General features: G+C 37.8%; 1 protein-coding gene across 1 annotated transcript in view; it reads right to left on the bottom strand.

The window, feature by feature from the left end:
- Window positions 1-18,327, bottom strand: part of LOC136885383 (zinc finger protein 383) — a 61,623-nt gene that overhangs the window by 26,637 nt on the left and 16,659 nt on the right. Inside the window, exons 4-5 of the mRNA XM_068230268.1 lie at window positions 8,864-8,968; window positions 94-152 (exon numbers count right to left, since the gene is read on the bottom strand). Coding sequence (XP_068086369.1) covers window positions 94-152; window positions 8,864-8,968 — 164 coding nt within the window. The remainder of the gene's footprint in view (window positions 1-93; window positions 153-8,863; window positions 8,969-18,327) is intronic.

Here is an 18,327-nt window from a genome sequence, read left to right as displayed (position 1 = left end):
TACGATGCATGCATCATGACCTATTAAGCTGAAAGATTATTCCAAATGCAATGCAGTCATGAAAACTAAACATTTGCTAAATTGTGTACTTACGTATTTGAAGGAGATCCTTTGATTTCATAGTCATCAGAATGAAGTTCTTCAATCTCGCCCTAAAAGTTAAAACAAAAATTACAATAATTTTGAATCCTCATAACATTCATGTAAATATCACATCTAGACACTGCATGTACAGAATTTTCCATATAAAACCTGATCACTCACAAGCAGCCGAGCCAAGAAAGGCTGGCTACCCCCACATCTGCGGCCCACCTGGCCTGATAGGCTCGCTTCCTTCACTTCCCATACTGTAGTCAGTAGTTTGCTAAGATGGGAAGACATTTACTTTTTGGTATTTCTATGTTATTTGTTCAAATAATTTGTAAAAGCCACCTATAATTGGAGTGTGTCTCTGTTGGTGGCACATTAAATAAATAAATAAATAAACAAATACCAACTGATCCTGCAGCACAGATGTGTTACTGCGAGTGGTTTCTGTCATCAGTGACTGAAGGTTCAATCGACCCTCACCCTATGTTCTTTACATACGAGGTGTGGTTCCACCTAACTGGGCATATCAACACTCACAGCACACACTGCTGGTGTTCTGAAAATCCACACTTTATAGAGGAAATTCCTCTTCATGATAGGATTGAGTGTGCGAATACTTGGTCTGATTTTTTACGAGGGTACAGTAAAAGGAGAGCGGTATCAAAATGCCATTCTCACCCAATTCTTCAATCAGCTAAAGGAAGCAGAACAATCATACTGAAAGTGAAAATCCACAGCCTGTTTCCAGTCATTTGACTGGGTCAGGAATGGAATGATGAAGCCCCATCTAGTAGAGAGGATAGGAATTTTGCCAGCTGCCGAAGGCTGTCGCATTCCACTGGGGCAAAGAAAAAGTCATATTCTTGGTTTAAATAAGATTCCACATCTTCTCATGCAGTAGAAGAGTCCATGGGTAGAATTATATATGTGTTTAAAGATTAGTGCTGGTTTACGGCTGTCCAGCTCCCCAGATCTAACAGCCTGTGACTTGTATTTGTGGAGTATCCTGAAGGAGAATATACCAAACAAATCCATGCACATTGTATGAATAGAATCACATACAAACTGCAATAAGAAACATTACAGTGGCCAAGCTAAATTGTGTCCATCAAAATGTGTTCATCTGGTACAATGTCTGTTTAGCTGTGGAAGGACAACATTCTGAACATTTTCTTTGGGGTAAAAGTTTAGTTTTGTATACTTTATATGCATATTTACAGATTTACAAAGCAGAGAGTAGAGGCTGCCTCTGGCCAGGTGCGCTGTAGATATAGAGGAAGCAACCTGGCCAGCTGGTTAAATTCAAGCGGTCAGGATTGGTACGGAAAACCCTATAGCAAAAGTCTGGTCACTCCAGGCCAGTCTGTGTATTCCACAGACAAAATCCTCCCTTTCATAATAGATAAGTACATCAGGTAATCAAGAAATCTTTTTCAGAACTGTCTTGACTGCTCTGGCATTAATAATATCAAGCCAACTACTGTCATTTTTAAACTAACTACCATTTTGTGAGGGTGATAATCATCAAAGGAAGAATACATGCAAAAAAAGGGGAAAGAGCAAATTACCTACATAACAACATGAAAGATAAAAAAAAAGGATGGACAGTGAGTGCAGGTGAGTTTACATACATTCAGGTCTGTTTCAGTTCTGCGCTGATGAGTGAATAACCTAGACTTAAAGACTCATTCAATAAAGTCTGCCTGCTGTTGGTCTTATGTGACACAGATGGATCTGCAAGAGGACAACACCAGGATGGCGAAGATACTGACTGTGGCCATAAATAACGTATAGCCTCAGAATTTACCTGGTGTAAAAATGGAAAACCATGTTCAGGAATGCCAATAGTGGGATTCATCCCAAGATATTCCGAATGAATGCCCCCAGTTACTCGACCCTAACTCTGGTTTGGTGTTGTAAAAGTAAGTATGAGGTGTTACAGATATTGTTAATGTGTGAGGGAAGAGGCATGCTGCTGTGACTTACAGTTAGAATACCAGGAACAAAAAGAAAAGAAAAGAAAAACTGAAATTTAATTTTACATTTCCCCAAAACAGTTATTAGTTTTATATTTCATCCTCCATTGCAACTTCCCCCTCCCCCTTCCTCCTCTTATAATCCATGCTTAGTTGTTGGATTCAAGGACAGAATTATGGATGCAAGTTTCATTAAAGCTGATGATATGGCTCAAAAAAGAAATTCTTGTTTCTTTCTTGTTGTGAGTCGAGCTTCTGGCAAATTTTCAAATGAGCTTTCTTTCCTACTACCTGTATGTTGCACTTACACAGACAGGTCTTATGGTGTTAAAATTGATCTTTTCATGGCACGTACCTGTAGATATCAGATTTTTGGTTTATGCCGTGTCAAGATAACAAGGTGTAACTCTTTACGTTTCGCAGAGAACTTTGCTTCGTGTCTTCAAAAGAAAATCTTGAACTGTTCATGAGGAACACTTCCACAATAACGAGCATTTGAATTTAAGAATGCATTAATGTTGGAGCTGTCTTCTTTTGAAGACGCGGAAACGTAAAGTGTTTCACCTTGTTGTCTTGACACAGCATAACCCCAAAGGCCCATATCATGCCTACAGGTTTTATGGTGACGATAGGATAGGAATGGGCTATGGTAAGGTTACCAGAGCTTTGCAAGTTATAAATCTCATTCCGTATTGACGGTTATCACTTTACAAAAGAAAATATTTAAAAATCCTCCTTATCAATACAAATCAACTCATCTGTTAGATGAAGCAAAGTCTAAACATGTTTCAGCCTAATCTCAAGGCCATCTTCAGTAGCAGAACTGTAATTACATAATACACAAACAAATTAAAAATCGTAATGAAGTGAAGTGACAATGATCATGATTAGTGAATTAAAAAACATACTGAGGTATAAAGTCCTCTCGTCTAATAGATCGTTCTTGAATTGTCAATTAAAACTGCTGACTGTTAAAATGAAGACACTGTGCTGAGGAGTGTAGTGAGACCGTCAATACTATGGGTTAAAACATGTGTAACATCTGTAATGAGAAAAAGGAAATATGAGTGGATGAAAAACAAGATAAAAAATAATGTATGGAAAGAAAACTCATATAACTTACTTGTAACAAAAGTTGTTGTCTCGAATGGAGATGACCTTGTCAGTCTCAAGTCACATTACCTGTGTGTGGCTTACTGTGTATCTGTGTCAATGTGGTTGGGAGGGGGAATGGAGGGGGAGGGGCGAGGAGGGAGGGACGATGTGAATCACGGAAGGAGTGTGTTGATGGAAGGGCGGGTCTTGTTCTAGAATGTCGGTAGTGAAACTCGTTTTTACTACTGAATTGTTCACAGATGAGCGGGACAAAGGTTTCCAATGAAATATTTTTCTTTTCATTGATTTCATTCAAGTTGTATACGGGATTGTTATATTGGTCGATATCTATATAAATATTCTCTAGTATATTAAGTAAGGGACCTTTCTGTTTGTAATGCAGGATCTTTAAATCTTGATCAATTGTTGTGTATTTATGATTTTTCTCTCTACAATGTTCGCTCATGGCTGAGTAGCGATTATACTTTAGAGCATTGAGGTGTTCGGAGTATCTTACATTGAAGCTGCGGCCTGTTTGCCCAATATAGGTTGAAAGACATGATTGGCATTTTAATTTGTATATCCCAGAGTTTGAATATTTTTGGTGGCTGTTGACAGTATGAGAATTAAAAAACGTTTTCACATTGGTGTGAACGGTCTTGAAAGCTACTTTTAACTTGTGTTTTTTTAAAGATGTTTGAAATAGGATATATGTTATTATTATTAAAGGTAAATGAGGTGAACTTCTCTTTAGGGGAAGATTCTTTTTCTAAGGTGGTCTTGGGTTTACTTTTAGATTTATTGAGAATTTTGTTCACAAAAGCTTTACTGAAACCATTACCTTCGGCTATTCCATAAATGGTGTTGATTTCCTTTCTAAAGTTCTTACGGGATAACGGAACATTGAGAGCTCTGAAAATTATACTACTGTAAGCTGCCTTCTTCTGTGCCCCTGGGTGTAGAGAAGTTTGGTGGATTGTGTTTATTGTGTGAGTGGGCTCCCTGTAAATATTAAAAGAAAGGGTTTTGTTCTGATTGCGGGTAATAGTTAAATCCCACTTGCATCAAGCCGTTCTCATTACCGACATTATGAAAGTTAACAGTCAATATATCTTATAAATAAAGTTGTAGGGAGTCTGCTGTTTGTAATTTCGTTTGTTTTGCCAATTTTTCAGATATTTATCCGTTTTAGGTCAACTCAAGACCGAATCGGTGGTTTTTACTTTTCGTGTCTGTTTGTTAGTCTGTTCCACCATCACGGCAAAATGGCTGGATAGATTTCAACCAAACTTCATATTTGGAGTATACTCACCCCGAGAAAGGTTTCTATATGCATTTCATTTTAAAATCTTTCATTAGACGGGGGGTGTACAAGAAAACCAGAACGGTTTTCCTCCATTTTCTCTTATACTATTGATTTCCTGTAAACTCCGTGGACCGTATGTGAAACGTCTCTTCATTATAAACAACTTTTGTTATGTTCATAATTTACCTTACTATTCAAATGACGGAGAAATTTACTATTTTCTGCAGGCATCATCATCTGCGTGTGTGACCGACAGACCGACAACAAACCTACAGGTTACCATGGCAACGTCTCTGACTGCTTGCCAGCAGGGAAGTAACGTATTGCCATTTTCCTCATCATACCTTTAAATTCGTGGTTGTTTCTTGGGTAGAAGGCAAGAGAGGACGTCAATCAGCCATTCTGCGGGATATTAGCGGAATATCGTTGGAGTTTATAACCGTCCTCGAATAGCTTAAGTAATAACACCATTAGTCATCTTATCTGTTGACCTAAGAATGCCTGCGCCTTAATTTCTCCTCTGTTACCTCTTTCTTATATCCATAACTCACACCAGCATAACTTATTGAGGGGCATTTGATTTTCCAATACATTCACATGGTATTTACATATTTGTCATCATCCGGCTGTCCTCAGTTTTAATCCAATTTCTATTAATTTCAACATTCTTTACTGAATTATTTTCTTCCTTAATTACACCGTATGTATGCGAGTGCTAATCCCGAAAGATTGACACTCTTTCCTTTGAGGAAATATTCTAAGCTATGCAAATGTATAACTTTCGGCCCCGGAAAATATCGAAATATGGTTGCAATTTTAACGACGGTGCACACCTTCGTTTCGGGATAATTGGTGGGTAATCTGTAAGTCTTATCACAAATCAGAAAGCACAGTCGCGTTTCATTTTGGAGAGATCTACAACTTTGGTCCTATGACTTTTTATCGTATTTCTATTCCTTATACGTTAAATAGGCTGTTTTTCTCGATTTCAAGTTAATTTTGTACTTTCACACGTATATGTTAACATTAATTTGGCACACTTATAGGAAAGATAGAATTATGACATTCGGCACGCACATTGGCATGACCAGTGGCAATGTGATAGCCAAATTTTATGATTCTATCTGTCACATGAGTATCACAAATATAAAGTAGTATGCGAAAACTGTACAAAATTTCACACCCAAAGATTCTAACTCAATCTAACTGATAAATATAGGATATACGAGAAGATGTCATGGGACCAACCATGTAGAACACTGAAAGAGGCGTCTGATGGTGAGGTCCGTTTGCAGATATGTCGCAGAGTTTCAAAGCAGTAACTTTCGAAGTAAAGGTCTGCACTTCTATAGTGTGTCTGTACATTGACTATTTTGGCGACATTTCTGTACAGTTATCCGTTTCAGGTATAATAATGACCATCTGCATATTTTTAGCTTTGGTGTCTGTTTTTCTGTTTGTCTATAACTTGGAAACTACTGGATATATTTCCACCAAAATTCATATTTAGAATCCACCTGTCCTTGGGTAGGTTTCAGGGCAAATATTGTTTCTAAATCCATGAAATGACTGGGGGGTTTATACGAAACCGAAACCGTGATTTTGCACTCCCACAAAATATACACAACCAAACTTAATAGAAATCTACCTGCCTTAATCCATTTCTAAAACTTTTTTTCATGTGTATTTTTTTGTCAGAAAGATTAATAAGGGAGATATCATGAATGGTCAGTTTTGCAGGGTAAGTCCAGCAGACATAGACCAAAAGGTGTTGTATGTGGAGCAGATTCCTTATCTACCTATATAAGTAAAATCCTAACGACTGTGTGCCTGTACATAGACTATTTTGGCGAAATGTTCGCACAGCTACGCGTTTAAGGGGTAATAATAACAACCATCTGCAATTATAATGAAAACTTCCCAACTCGATTGTGAATGGAAGTAGCCAAGTGAGCCTGCCGTTATCATCACAAATCTGTAACAACCACTTTACACAACCACTTTACACTGGAAACACCGTATTGGGAACCTCCCTATGCTGTTTCTCGGATAACGCTAAGAGACATGCCATTTTAAAACAATCTTATTTACTGTATGTACAGTATTTACTTCGATATTCGAATACAATGTAGAATACCGTAGCGAAGCACGGGTACATTTGCTAGTTTCTAATAAATGTGAACAAGAGTAGAATGTCACATTAGAACTTTAAAACATGGACGGCTTGATCACTCCTTTGCACTGTTATATAAATAATTGACTACGATTAATCCTAAAATAGCATCCACTCAGAGCTCTGACTTGGAGATAGAATTAATGGCTGATGATGCCTGCAATGCCAGGCGAAACATGTACCATACTCAAAATTATTGTAATGATATTGTTATAGTCATAAAGACTTAACCAGTATTGAATAGGTGGTTTCAATAAATTAATGTTTAACATTTAAGAATTGAATTTCAATACGGTCAAAATGAAAATAATCCTCCCTTATGCCGTGTCGTTAACTGACTGAGCGTGTGTGAGGCGCTTGCGGTGGGTGAGGTATAGCAGAAGTAGAGGTAGGGGAAGTGGGGGAAGCAGGTGAAATGTTGTGTAGGGTGGAGCTAACTTTTTTTTTTTTGCTAGTTGTTTTACGTCGCACCGACACAGATAGGTCTTACGGCGACGATGGGAAAGGAAAGGGCTAGGAGTGGGAAGGAAGCGGCCGTGGCCTTAATTAAGGTACAGCCCCAGCATTTGCCTGGTGTGAAAATGGGAAACCACGGAAAACCATTTTCAGGGCTGCCGACAGTGGGGTTCGAACCTACTATCTCCCGAATACTGGATACTGGCCGCACGTGGAGCTAACTGAGGAGTGGTGTTGTGATAGGCTAGGGGAAACAGAAGGAAAAGTAGGGGGAATATTATGTAGGGTGGAGCTAATTGGAAGGAGGTGTGTTGGTTTGTTATTTACCTACCTACTTTCACCACTCAAAGCAGTTTGATGATCTTCTATTCCCACACCTGCCAACTTTACAAAATAAAAAATCACGAGATTTTGATACGAAAATAAAGAAAAAATCAGGAGATACAATTGGTCAAAACTGCTTTTCTACATGTCTTGTGCAATACAGGAGTACTGTACTATGGTATATATTATAACACTTATTACCTCAAAACCCGACTGTTACTATACGAGGCTACAAGGCTAAAAACAACACATCTCTATTCCCTCACTGGAAGTATGTGAACGAGATGATTGGTCTCTGATAAGCCTTCCGAAAATAGTATGAAATCATGCACTTGGATGCCATTACTTAGGAAACACATTAGATTAATATATTGCATCATGCACCCGCACGATTATGGGAAGCGTTATGCTATTAATTTTAAGTAATAAATTAAAATTCACCAGAATTGTCTCCAAATGGCTCTTAAAATCTCTAAAATGTAACTAGTTTCTTTCTTTGAAATTCTGTCACTTAATTACTAATCTAGTGACCAATCTCTAGAATCAACTAGACTGATGCGAAGGAACATGAACATAACATGTGAGATGCGGAGATTTACAATTGATAGGCTATACGAGTCGCAATATACAGGTTTCAATAAACATCACACATTCACGTGCATTTCTCATATTAATAAACGTCGATATTTCATTTGAAAGCGGCCAACGAGTGAAGGACTTCCTGCCACTGGTGTAAAATGCTGAAATGGCAGGATTTGGAAATAAATGTTTGAAGTTCATCAAAAAATAAGCTAAAATCAGGAGAAGAAATACAATAATTGCGAGGCGGGAAAAACTGTCGAAAATCGGGAGTCTCCTGCCTGAATTGGGAAAATTGGCAGGTATGTATTCCCATATGTTCTACAAAGAGATTTTCTTGACATTCCTTACATTAAAGGGGTTTTGGCATAAAGAATAAACAGCATTAGATTCATAGACACCATGACGAGAAAAGAGGAACACCTCCAACATCAGATCAGTTTCTTAATACTTGTGTTTTTTTTATATTTTCAAACCATAGGAACTATCCTCATAACATTCATCACCAAGCAGGTATACCATGAGCTTAGAGACACTGCATACTGCTATGAATAAATTGAAATTACACACTGTGGAACTGACATTCACTTGTATCCAAGACCAAAAGAGACTGCATGCAGTGAGGACACAGAAGGGACAGGGCACATATTTAGAAGAGAATGTATATAAGAAACTATTATAGAGTGGAAGATGAAAGAAGATGTTCGTGACAGAAGTGATTGGAGTGAAAAGTTCCAATGATACCTGTCTACAGATTGATACACAGATCTCTATGAAGAGTTGTAAAGATTTGGTAATCTGAAATCAGAGAAAAAATATATTTTATTATTGGTAGAATTATTTCAAAATATTTGAAAGCCTCACCTTTGGCAAATCTGCATTTGCTTCTTCAGGTTCTGTTTTGATGCTTGGGAGTGGCTCTATCTTGATATTCTCAAAATGCGTTGCTTCTAACTTGAGGGTTGTATCCTATCAAAGTATAAAACAAGTTAGACACTACAATGACATCAGCCCTTAACTGAGGTATGAGTTACAAGTAACTTGGAACAGGCCAGTAGTCACAAGGTAGCAGGTGATCATGAGAAGGTGCTCTAATATGCTCGGGGAAATAATTGCAGTACATTTGTAACTGATCAATGAAGTATAGAATATGCAAAGTGAAATAATTAATTTCTACAGTAGAACTTAATTAATTCAAATGTTTTCAACTGAAATTCATGAATAATTTACAGTTTTCTCACACTCTCTTGATATTCCTATATAATACAATATTAAAAATTCACTGGCTAACTTAGGGTCTATGTTCCATGCATAGTCGTCGAGTGAAAAATCCCCTTGTCTAAATATACATAATATGCAAGAAGATGCACACGGTCGGAAAGACAAAACTTATATTTATCTCTGATAACTCAGTAGCACATGAATTGAGTAATTTTGTAAAGTGGACTAGACCTACAATGATAATCTTTCAATTCATCCAATGTTTCTTCTTCTTCTTCTTTTCCGTCCGCTTTTCCCACACCTGTGGGGTCGCGGGTGCGATCTGCGTCACACATGTGGATTTCGCCGTTTTACGGCCGGATGCCCTTCCTGACGCCAACCCTCTATGGAGGGATGTAAGCACTATTGGGTGTTTCTGTGGTGGTTGGTAGTGTAGTATGTTGTCTGAATATGATGAGGAGAGTGTTGGGACGGACATATACACCCAGTCCCCGAGCCAGAAGAATTAATCAGAAGCGATTAAAATCCCCGACCCGGCCGGGAATCGAACCCGGGACCCTCAGAACCGAAGGCCAGTACGCTGACCATTCAGCCAACGCGTCGGACAATTCATCCAATGTTTCTAAAGAAGAAATTTAGTCAATTAAGCAAACCTGAAATTGAAGTATTTCTAACTAATTTAAGATTGGTCCTACACAACAATTATTTTAGCTTTGTTAATATCATTTATCAGCAAAATTGACTGCTCACTGGTTCTCTGCCTTCAGAGATTTCAGCAGATATTTATTTAGATAACCTTTAACACAATAAAATTCTTAATAATAATAACTTCAGTAACATATGCTGTTGGACCAGATGTGATGATGACATGATTGTCATAATAGACCATAGATCTACTAATACGACTGCCACTCTCGATAAGCTCAATGACTTAAATCCACACATTCAGTTTACTTTTGAATCTGAATCCACCAATCTTAGAATTATTTAGATTTAACCATTACCAGACATACTAATCATTTGCCTTATAATAGGTAAAGAAATCTTACACAAACTGCAAATACTATTCAGCAAGACTTTTTACATCCCCATTCACACAAAAAAGCTACTTGTTACAGCATGGTACATATGTTTTTCATCATCACTTTGTCCAAAATAGATCTTAAACAAGAACTGAACACTATTCACGCAATAGCTAGTTATAATGGGCACAACAGACACTTTAATGATGAAATAATTAATAAGATAAAGAAGCAACCTTCATCCACCTTAATCAAAGAAAAGGCACCCTTCCATCTCATTTAATAATAATAATATATATCAGGACACTAACATTTTTTTTTTTGCTATGGGCTTTACGTCGCACCGACACAGATAGGTCTTATGGCAACGATGGGATAGGAAAGGCCTAGGAGTTGGAAGGAAGCGGCCGTGGCCTTAATTAAGGTATAGCCCCAGCATTTGCCTGGTGTGAAAATGGGAAACCACGGAAAACCATTTTTAGGGCTGCCGATAGTGGGATTCGAACCTACGATCTCCCGGATGCAAGCTCACAGCCGCGCGCCTCTACACGCACAGCCAACTCGCCCGGTCTCTTAACATTTTTAAGAAACATTATCTGAATATAGCCTATAAAACTAATAACAATAACTCTTCCATATTAATTAAGAGACATTTAATGGACCAACATAATAGATTTATTAATTGGAGTAAATGTGACACAACGTATGAGGTCAAACATGCATACATTTCAATACGCATTATTTAGAACATGTTAACGCTAAAAAATACAATAGTTTTTCTGCCATAAGCCAATATATATTTGATTCCAATCATCATTTCACATCCATTAATGAAGATATGGATATCTTGAAGGTCACAGACAAACACACTCTGCTTAAGGGCACCCATACCCAGGGGCAAGAGGTGCCCCCCCCCTAATAGCTCTCATGGAAAGGAAAATATCTAATGTAGTCAGGTGTTTTTCTTTCAAGAAAATGATTTAAAAGTTGGTATTACGTAGAAGTGGTAGTACGGTCCCCCATGAACAGGCAGGGGATACTGTGGGTGCTATTCTACCACGGAATACAAGTCATCATTCATCTTCAAATATATTAAAAACACTATGTACCCCCAGATCTCGGCCACTCCCTATAAACTGTCCCATGACTCTGCTCAAGATTCTCGAAAAGTGCTTTATCCATTTTGAACAATATTTCAACGCTAACCTCTTCAGCCCTGACACTTTGTTTACTGATACATTTTTATTAAAATCTCTTTATATTCAATTAGGTTATTTAAGAATATTTCAGATGATATTTATTATTTTATTTTTATTGTTTAATTACAATAATTTGTGTACATACTTGTTCATTGGGTCTCTACTATTAGTGTGACATATACTAGTCACTCGTAAGTGGATTATAATTATCAAACTACACGTTGCCTGTATATTCTGCCAGTACATCAAGATTTCTGGCAACACTGAGCAACAGATGCTTAAATGGCAAGTTATGTATCTCTACTGCTCTAAAAAAATAATAATCACATCAAGCAACTAAGCTATTAAATAATCCTATTTCACCTATTAAATGGTCGTGAAACCGACCTCGACAGCTGCAGTCGCTTAAGTGCGGCCAATATCCAGTAATCGGGAGATAGTGGGTTCGAACCCCACTGTGGGCAGCCTTGAAGATGGTTTTCCATGGTTTCCCATTTTCACACCAGGCAAATGTTGGGGCTGTACCTTAATTAAGGCCATGGCCACTTTCTTCCCATTCCTAGGCCTTTTCTATCCCATCGTTGCCATAAGACATATCTGTGTCAGTGCGACATGATGCAAAAAAAAAAAAAGGTAGTGAAGTGGTGCAGTAGTAATAGATATCACTAATGCAATTACACCTCCTACTTTATTGGGGATTGGCTGTAAAATGGCATAAACAAAAAAAAATCATTCCTGTTGGATATGCACTGGTGTGACTAATGGATTAGCAGGTGTAAAGTTACCAGGATCTCCTAATATATAAGGTTCTAAAAGGGTTATTAATAGCAAAATGGCTACTATGATAATAACCCCAATTGCTTTAATTGCATAAATTATACCTAAAATACCAAAAGCTTCCATTTTTTCATTTTCTTGACTAATAAAATGAAAAACAACCCTGGACTCTGGGAGGAAATAGTTTAATGCAGAAAATAAGAATCCCACTGCAGATGGATTCTTGGGTAACCAGGGTACTCATCATTGATGTCCCTCAGAACATATTAATTTCTTTCGAAGTCACTCTTAGTAATTTCGCTCTAGTTAAATGATAATAGTTATTGGTTTGTTCTACCATCACTCCAAAGAATTCTTTGTCGGAGTAGTCATTGAAGTATTGTAGTTGAATTGAAGTATGGATGTTATTCTCTGGATCCAAGAATATCACTTGGTGGAATAAATTGTGAAAGGACATTTGTCAAATTATTCCCACTCCATTCAACAATAGATTGTAGATGCCTTCGGCCTCTTCCTTGTTCTCAGTTCATTATTTGAATTGAGCCACTTCTTTGTTCTCTGCCTCTTTCTCGTTTCTGACCCGTTCCTTGAATTTGGCTCATTTCATGACTCCAGCCCCTACATGGACCCTGGCCTCTTCCAAGTCCTCATTCCCTCCCCAGATCCTTGCACATTCAATCCAGGCCTACCACCATTTATAGATCTGCAAGGTCTCGGAGTCCATCTAAGTTGCCACCTTGGTTGTTACTTGTATCCCTATTTTTTTTGCCACATTGTTTGTCATTTAGGCAGTGATCAGCACTGTCAGGAAATTCAGGTTGTGATTCGGCATTGTTGTCATCTCTGCATGGTGAAGATGGAATGTAATCAGCATTACAGTCTATGTCTCGATGTCACTGTTGTTTAGAATTTCAAACAATTCTTAATCAGAGGTTAGAGGCACTCTGTATGTTATTTCTATAAGTAAATTCACCTTTGATTAGACTACATTGCATTCAAAGTTAAAAAATAAAATCAAAGGAAATTATATGTGATTTGATGCAATGTACACATATGTGTACATATTAATTTACAACCACATGGATGTTAAACAAACGGTTTACATGATCTGTAAACAACTTATAACAATTTATTCATTCTTATAATTACATAAAATGAAGAAAATCCACTAATTGAGTTAAAGAGAGGTAATATTTACTTGACTGCAGAGTTAACATAGCATCACTAAGACTTCATATGACAACAATGTTGCTTACACTCAGCTATCTGCTTACAGGCTTGAGAAACTGATTATGAGTATGTCACAGACCCTAGTTCAAAGAGTAAACAACAGTTTGGCAGCAAATTTAAACTGCCATGGAAATTAATGCTACAAAAAATTTGTACACACATGTATGTTAGGATTGAAGAGGCAAATTACAACCTAAATGAAATATTTGAAAAGCCTACTATTTTATTTGATATAATCATTCCTATTTATAGAAAACATATCATCGCCATAAGACCTATCTGTGTCGGTGTGATGTAAAGCAAATAACTTATAGAAAACATAGATGTAGTACCAACAAAGGCTCCATTATTATTCCTACCATCCTCTCACCACCCCTTTATCTCCTTACCGCTTCCTCTCTGCCTCCCATCTTGTAATATGAACTCCTACCCCCAGTCTATGCTTTGATTTAGCAATCAATGTGAAAGGGTAAATTTCATTACTTGGTTTTCAATTACAAACACCCTTCATAATGAGTTTAAAACTTTAATAGGTCAGATAATCTATAATCAATCTGTCCAATATTCTCAGATAATTCAGAATTGACGGAATAATAGAATTAAGATTTATTTAATTAGTTTTGTCTTATGGATGATTATGTTGATTATGTTAATTTTATACTTAAATAGCTTATGTAGACACATCTCCTTATCTCCTCTTATAAATATCAGAGGTTCAGTTATTTTTCTTCTTTCTTTTCCCTTCCAGACATCTATTCTGGATATACATCTTTGAACCACGTTGACAGTCTTATAAACACCTACTGGGCCACTGTTTCTATAGTACTAATTTTTAGATGTTCCCCTCATCTAATTTTCAAGTTTGCCATATATTGTCACTACAAGTTACAGTATAAATTAAGATTAAGACTGATTTCCACAAAGTGACCAATACTGTGCTACTAATTTAATAAACATTTTCTCTATACATCATATTGCGACTTATGGACATTGTGAGTTTATTAACTTAACCACTGTGGTTTGATTTTATAATGATCTGTATTGATTACAATCTCTACTCCAAAAAATACACATCCAATATTTAAAATAAGAATTGTCAATACTTAGAATGTCTGGCTCCATGGCTAAATGGTTAGCATGCTGGCCTTTGGTCACAGGGGTCCCAGGTTCAATTCCCAGCAGGGTCGGGAATTTTAGCCATAATTGGTTAATTCCCCTGGCAAAGGGACTGGGTGTATGGGTTGTCTACAACGTAATTTCATCCTCATGACGTGCAGGTTACCTACGGACGTCAAATCAAAAGACCTGCACCTGGCGAGCCAAAGTCCTTGGACACAACAAAGCACTAAAAGCCATATGCCATTTCATTTCAATACGTAGGGTTATTTAATTAATCATCATCATCATCATCATCTGTTTACCCTCCAGGTTCGGTTTTTCCCTCGGACTTAGCGAGGGATCCCATCTCTACCGCCTCAAGGGCAGTGTCCTGGAGCTTCAGACTCTTGGTCAGGGGATACAACTGGGGAGTATGACCAGTACCTCGCCCAGGCGGCCTCACCTGCTATGCTGAACAGGGGCCTTGTGGAGGGATGGGAAGATTGGAAGGGATAGGCAAGGAAGAGGGAAGGAAGCGGCCGTGGCCTTAAGTTAGGTACCATCCCGGCATTCGCCTGGAGGAGAAGTGGGAAACCACGGAAAACCACTTCCAGGATGGCTGAGGTGGGAATCGAACCCACCTCTACTCAGTTGACCTCCCGAGGCTGAGTGGACCCCGTTCCAGCCCTCGTACCACTTTTCAAATTTCGTGGCAGAGCCGGGAATCGAACTCGGGCCTCCGGGGGTGGCAGCTAATCACGCTAACCACTACACCACAGAGGCGGACTATTTAATTAATAATAGGTGAAAATAAACAATTAATTAAATAACAAGTGTTTTCATTTTTAGATGTTTTGTGTGCTTGAATGTTTTTAATTGAGCCAATTTTGACTATGTGATGGCTGAAGAGGCAAGAGCAGCCACCCTACTCAGACACTGACCTTAATAACAAAAAATTTATTGCACCCTGAGAAATAGAAAATATAGTAATACAGATATTGAGGGACTCTCTATAAATCATTCAGTTCCATCCATACCTGAGAACATGATTAGCATTCCTCCCACACTAACTGGAAAAAAGAACTTAATAACAGCATTAACAATTAAATTTCCACTTTTTGATGTTTATAAACTCCATTGAAATTGTAACCTGACTGTATTCCAGATCTGAATAGCACCCTCATTGGAGGATGGAAAATTTATTCCTTTACTAAATCTTTCTCTATGTATTGAATAGGTGGAACCATTTTACCTTACGTTGCATGTAAGTCTCTTTACATTGCACCAATACAGATAGGTCTTAACTCTCCCTGTCAAGCTAAAATGCTGTAGTACTGCTAAAACTGCCAAACTAAATTAAGGCAAACTGTAAGGTCTTACTGAAAATTTTGTACCTGCCTCAGTTTTGAAGCTATATAGATTTTTTTTTAATGATTCATGATATATCCATATGTCCTGTGATTTACTTCGTTGGTGCTTGTGTCTTTAACATATTAATAAATTATTTATTTCCACTTTCTGTAATTAATTTTGCAAACTGGAATTAGTATTTGGCACAGTAATAATTATTTCACATATATGTTAATGTCACCCTTAGAATCACTAAACTGTGTTGTCTTTTAATGTTAAAAGTTTTAAATCTCTGTGTTTAAAAATGTCCAAGTGATTTTAATTTTTGAAAGTGAAAATTTTTTTTTTTGCTAGTTGCTTTATGTCGCACCAACACAGATAGGTCTTATGGCGACGATTGGACAGGGAAGGGCTAGGAGTGGGAAGGAAGCGGCCGTGGCCTTAATTAAGGTACAGCCCCAGCATTTGCCTGGTGTGAAAATGGGAAACCACGGAAAATCATTTTCACGGCTGCCGACAGTGGGGTTCGAACCTACTATCTCCCGAATACTGGATACTGGCCGCACTTAAGCGACTGCAGCTACTGAGCTTGGTGAGAGTGAAAATTGAGGTTGTCATCATGTTGACTTGCATTTTGCTGGTTAACATTAAGATCACCGTCATCTTCACTTCCATCAGTAGTAGTAATCTGAGGAGGGATAACATGACTAGGTCTTATATCTGTCACATGAACTGATACTGTCTGTCTCACTGTTTTCATCTTCACTAGAATATATATCACTGTCACTTCCTAAAAACATAGCCTGAACGTATTTTTTCACACACGAGTTCCAAATAATATCTTCTTAACCTTTCACAGTATAATAAGCAAAAACACGATAAAAGCAATACCTCGCGCCAAGAAAACTTTCTGCGCAACGTACGCTGTGCACATGACATGGCCAGTGCATGCCAACCTCTCAAAGAAATAGAAAATAAGAATGTTATATTCTCTTTGTCAGAGAGAAAATGCTATTTATTTGTAGTTAGAGATACCATGGATCAGCCAAAATGCATATGCGAGTCAACTGTTGTGTTAAACCTGAACAAACGGTACTTGAAAAACCAGCCTCTACAGCATCAGATCATGGCAGTTTTACAATTCACAGATCATCAACTTACATCGGATCTTGGCAGCCACTGGGTTAAGGTGATGACTGGATAGGGAAGGACCAGGAGTGGGAAGTGGCTGTGGCCTTAATCAAGGTACATTTGCCTCGTAAGAAAACCATCTTCAGGGTTGCCAACAGTGGGGTTTGGATCCATTATCTACTGAACGCAAGCTCACAGCTGTGCGCTCCTAATTGCACGACCAATTTGCTCGGCAGTCGCTCTTTCTTATGATAACATATTATACACCAAACCAAAGCTGAAAGACAGATCTATGTGAAAATGACAGAGATAACAAAAAATATTGTCATGATTTCTATCATAAAATACAATTCTAATTCTTTCAATTAAGGAATTGTTTGAAATATTTTGCTCTAACAAAGGAATTCCTGAAACATGGTATTCTGAAATACACAAGTATGTTTGTACATATTCCACCATAGTTCTCCACTTTCCAGTTCAAATGCTAAGTAAAACACAAAATTTAAACCGAATGGATTTTGAGTTCTTTTCACATAATGAAAGCTGCGTTACCGGGAGGCAAGTGTTTTTTACTAGTTGTTTTACCTCGCACTGATACAGATAGGTCTTATGGCGACGATAGGACAGGAACAGCCTAAGAATGTGAAGGAAGTGGCCATGGCCTTAATTAAGGTACAGCCCCAGCATTTGTCTGGTGTGAAAATGGGAAACCACGTAAAATCATCTTCAGGGCTGCCGACAGTGGGGTTCGAACCCACTATCTCCTGGATGCGAGCTCACAGCTGCGCGTCCCCAACCGTATGGCCAACTTGCCCGGTGGAGGCAAGTTTAAAGGCCCAGGACGATGAATGGCAAATGGTACATATTGACCAAGATAATTACTTTCTTGTTGTTTTATGTCAGTACAGTTGTGACGTACCCACTCGGCCCACAGATGTTTGACAAAATTATAACGTGGCGGGTCACTTTAATATTAAAATAAATAAATGATATCTCATTGTTTCTCCATAAACAATATCCCATGGGTGCCAGTTGAAAGTTGATAATTAATAATAATAATACATAATGAGACTCAAAAAACTCCCAGGGGTGAGGTGAACGGAACACAAATCATTAAGTACTAACTTGGAATTTAAGGATCATGAATAATAATTTCATGAAATACAAATTAAAACAGCTATTTATTAGGATGAAAAACGTGACGTAATGGCGTATTAACGAAATCTAAACTTACGGAAGCAAAAGAAAATTTGAATGAAATTAATTCTAAGAATATGAACTGTTGCGCAAAGACTTGCAG

Source organism: Anabrus simplex, chromosome 14, assembly GCF_040414725.1.
Source record: "Anabrus simplex isolate iqAnaSimp1 chromosome 14, ASM4041472v1, whole genome shotgun sequence".
In the NCBI taxonomy this organism is placed as follows: domain Eukaryota; kingdom Metazoa; phylum Arthropoda; class Insecta; order Orthoptera; family Tettigoniidae; genus Anabrus; species Anabrus simplex.
Note: the sequence above shows the minus strand (reverse complement) of the source record. Positions and strands in the feature narration are given on the sequence as shown.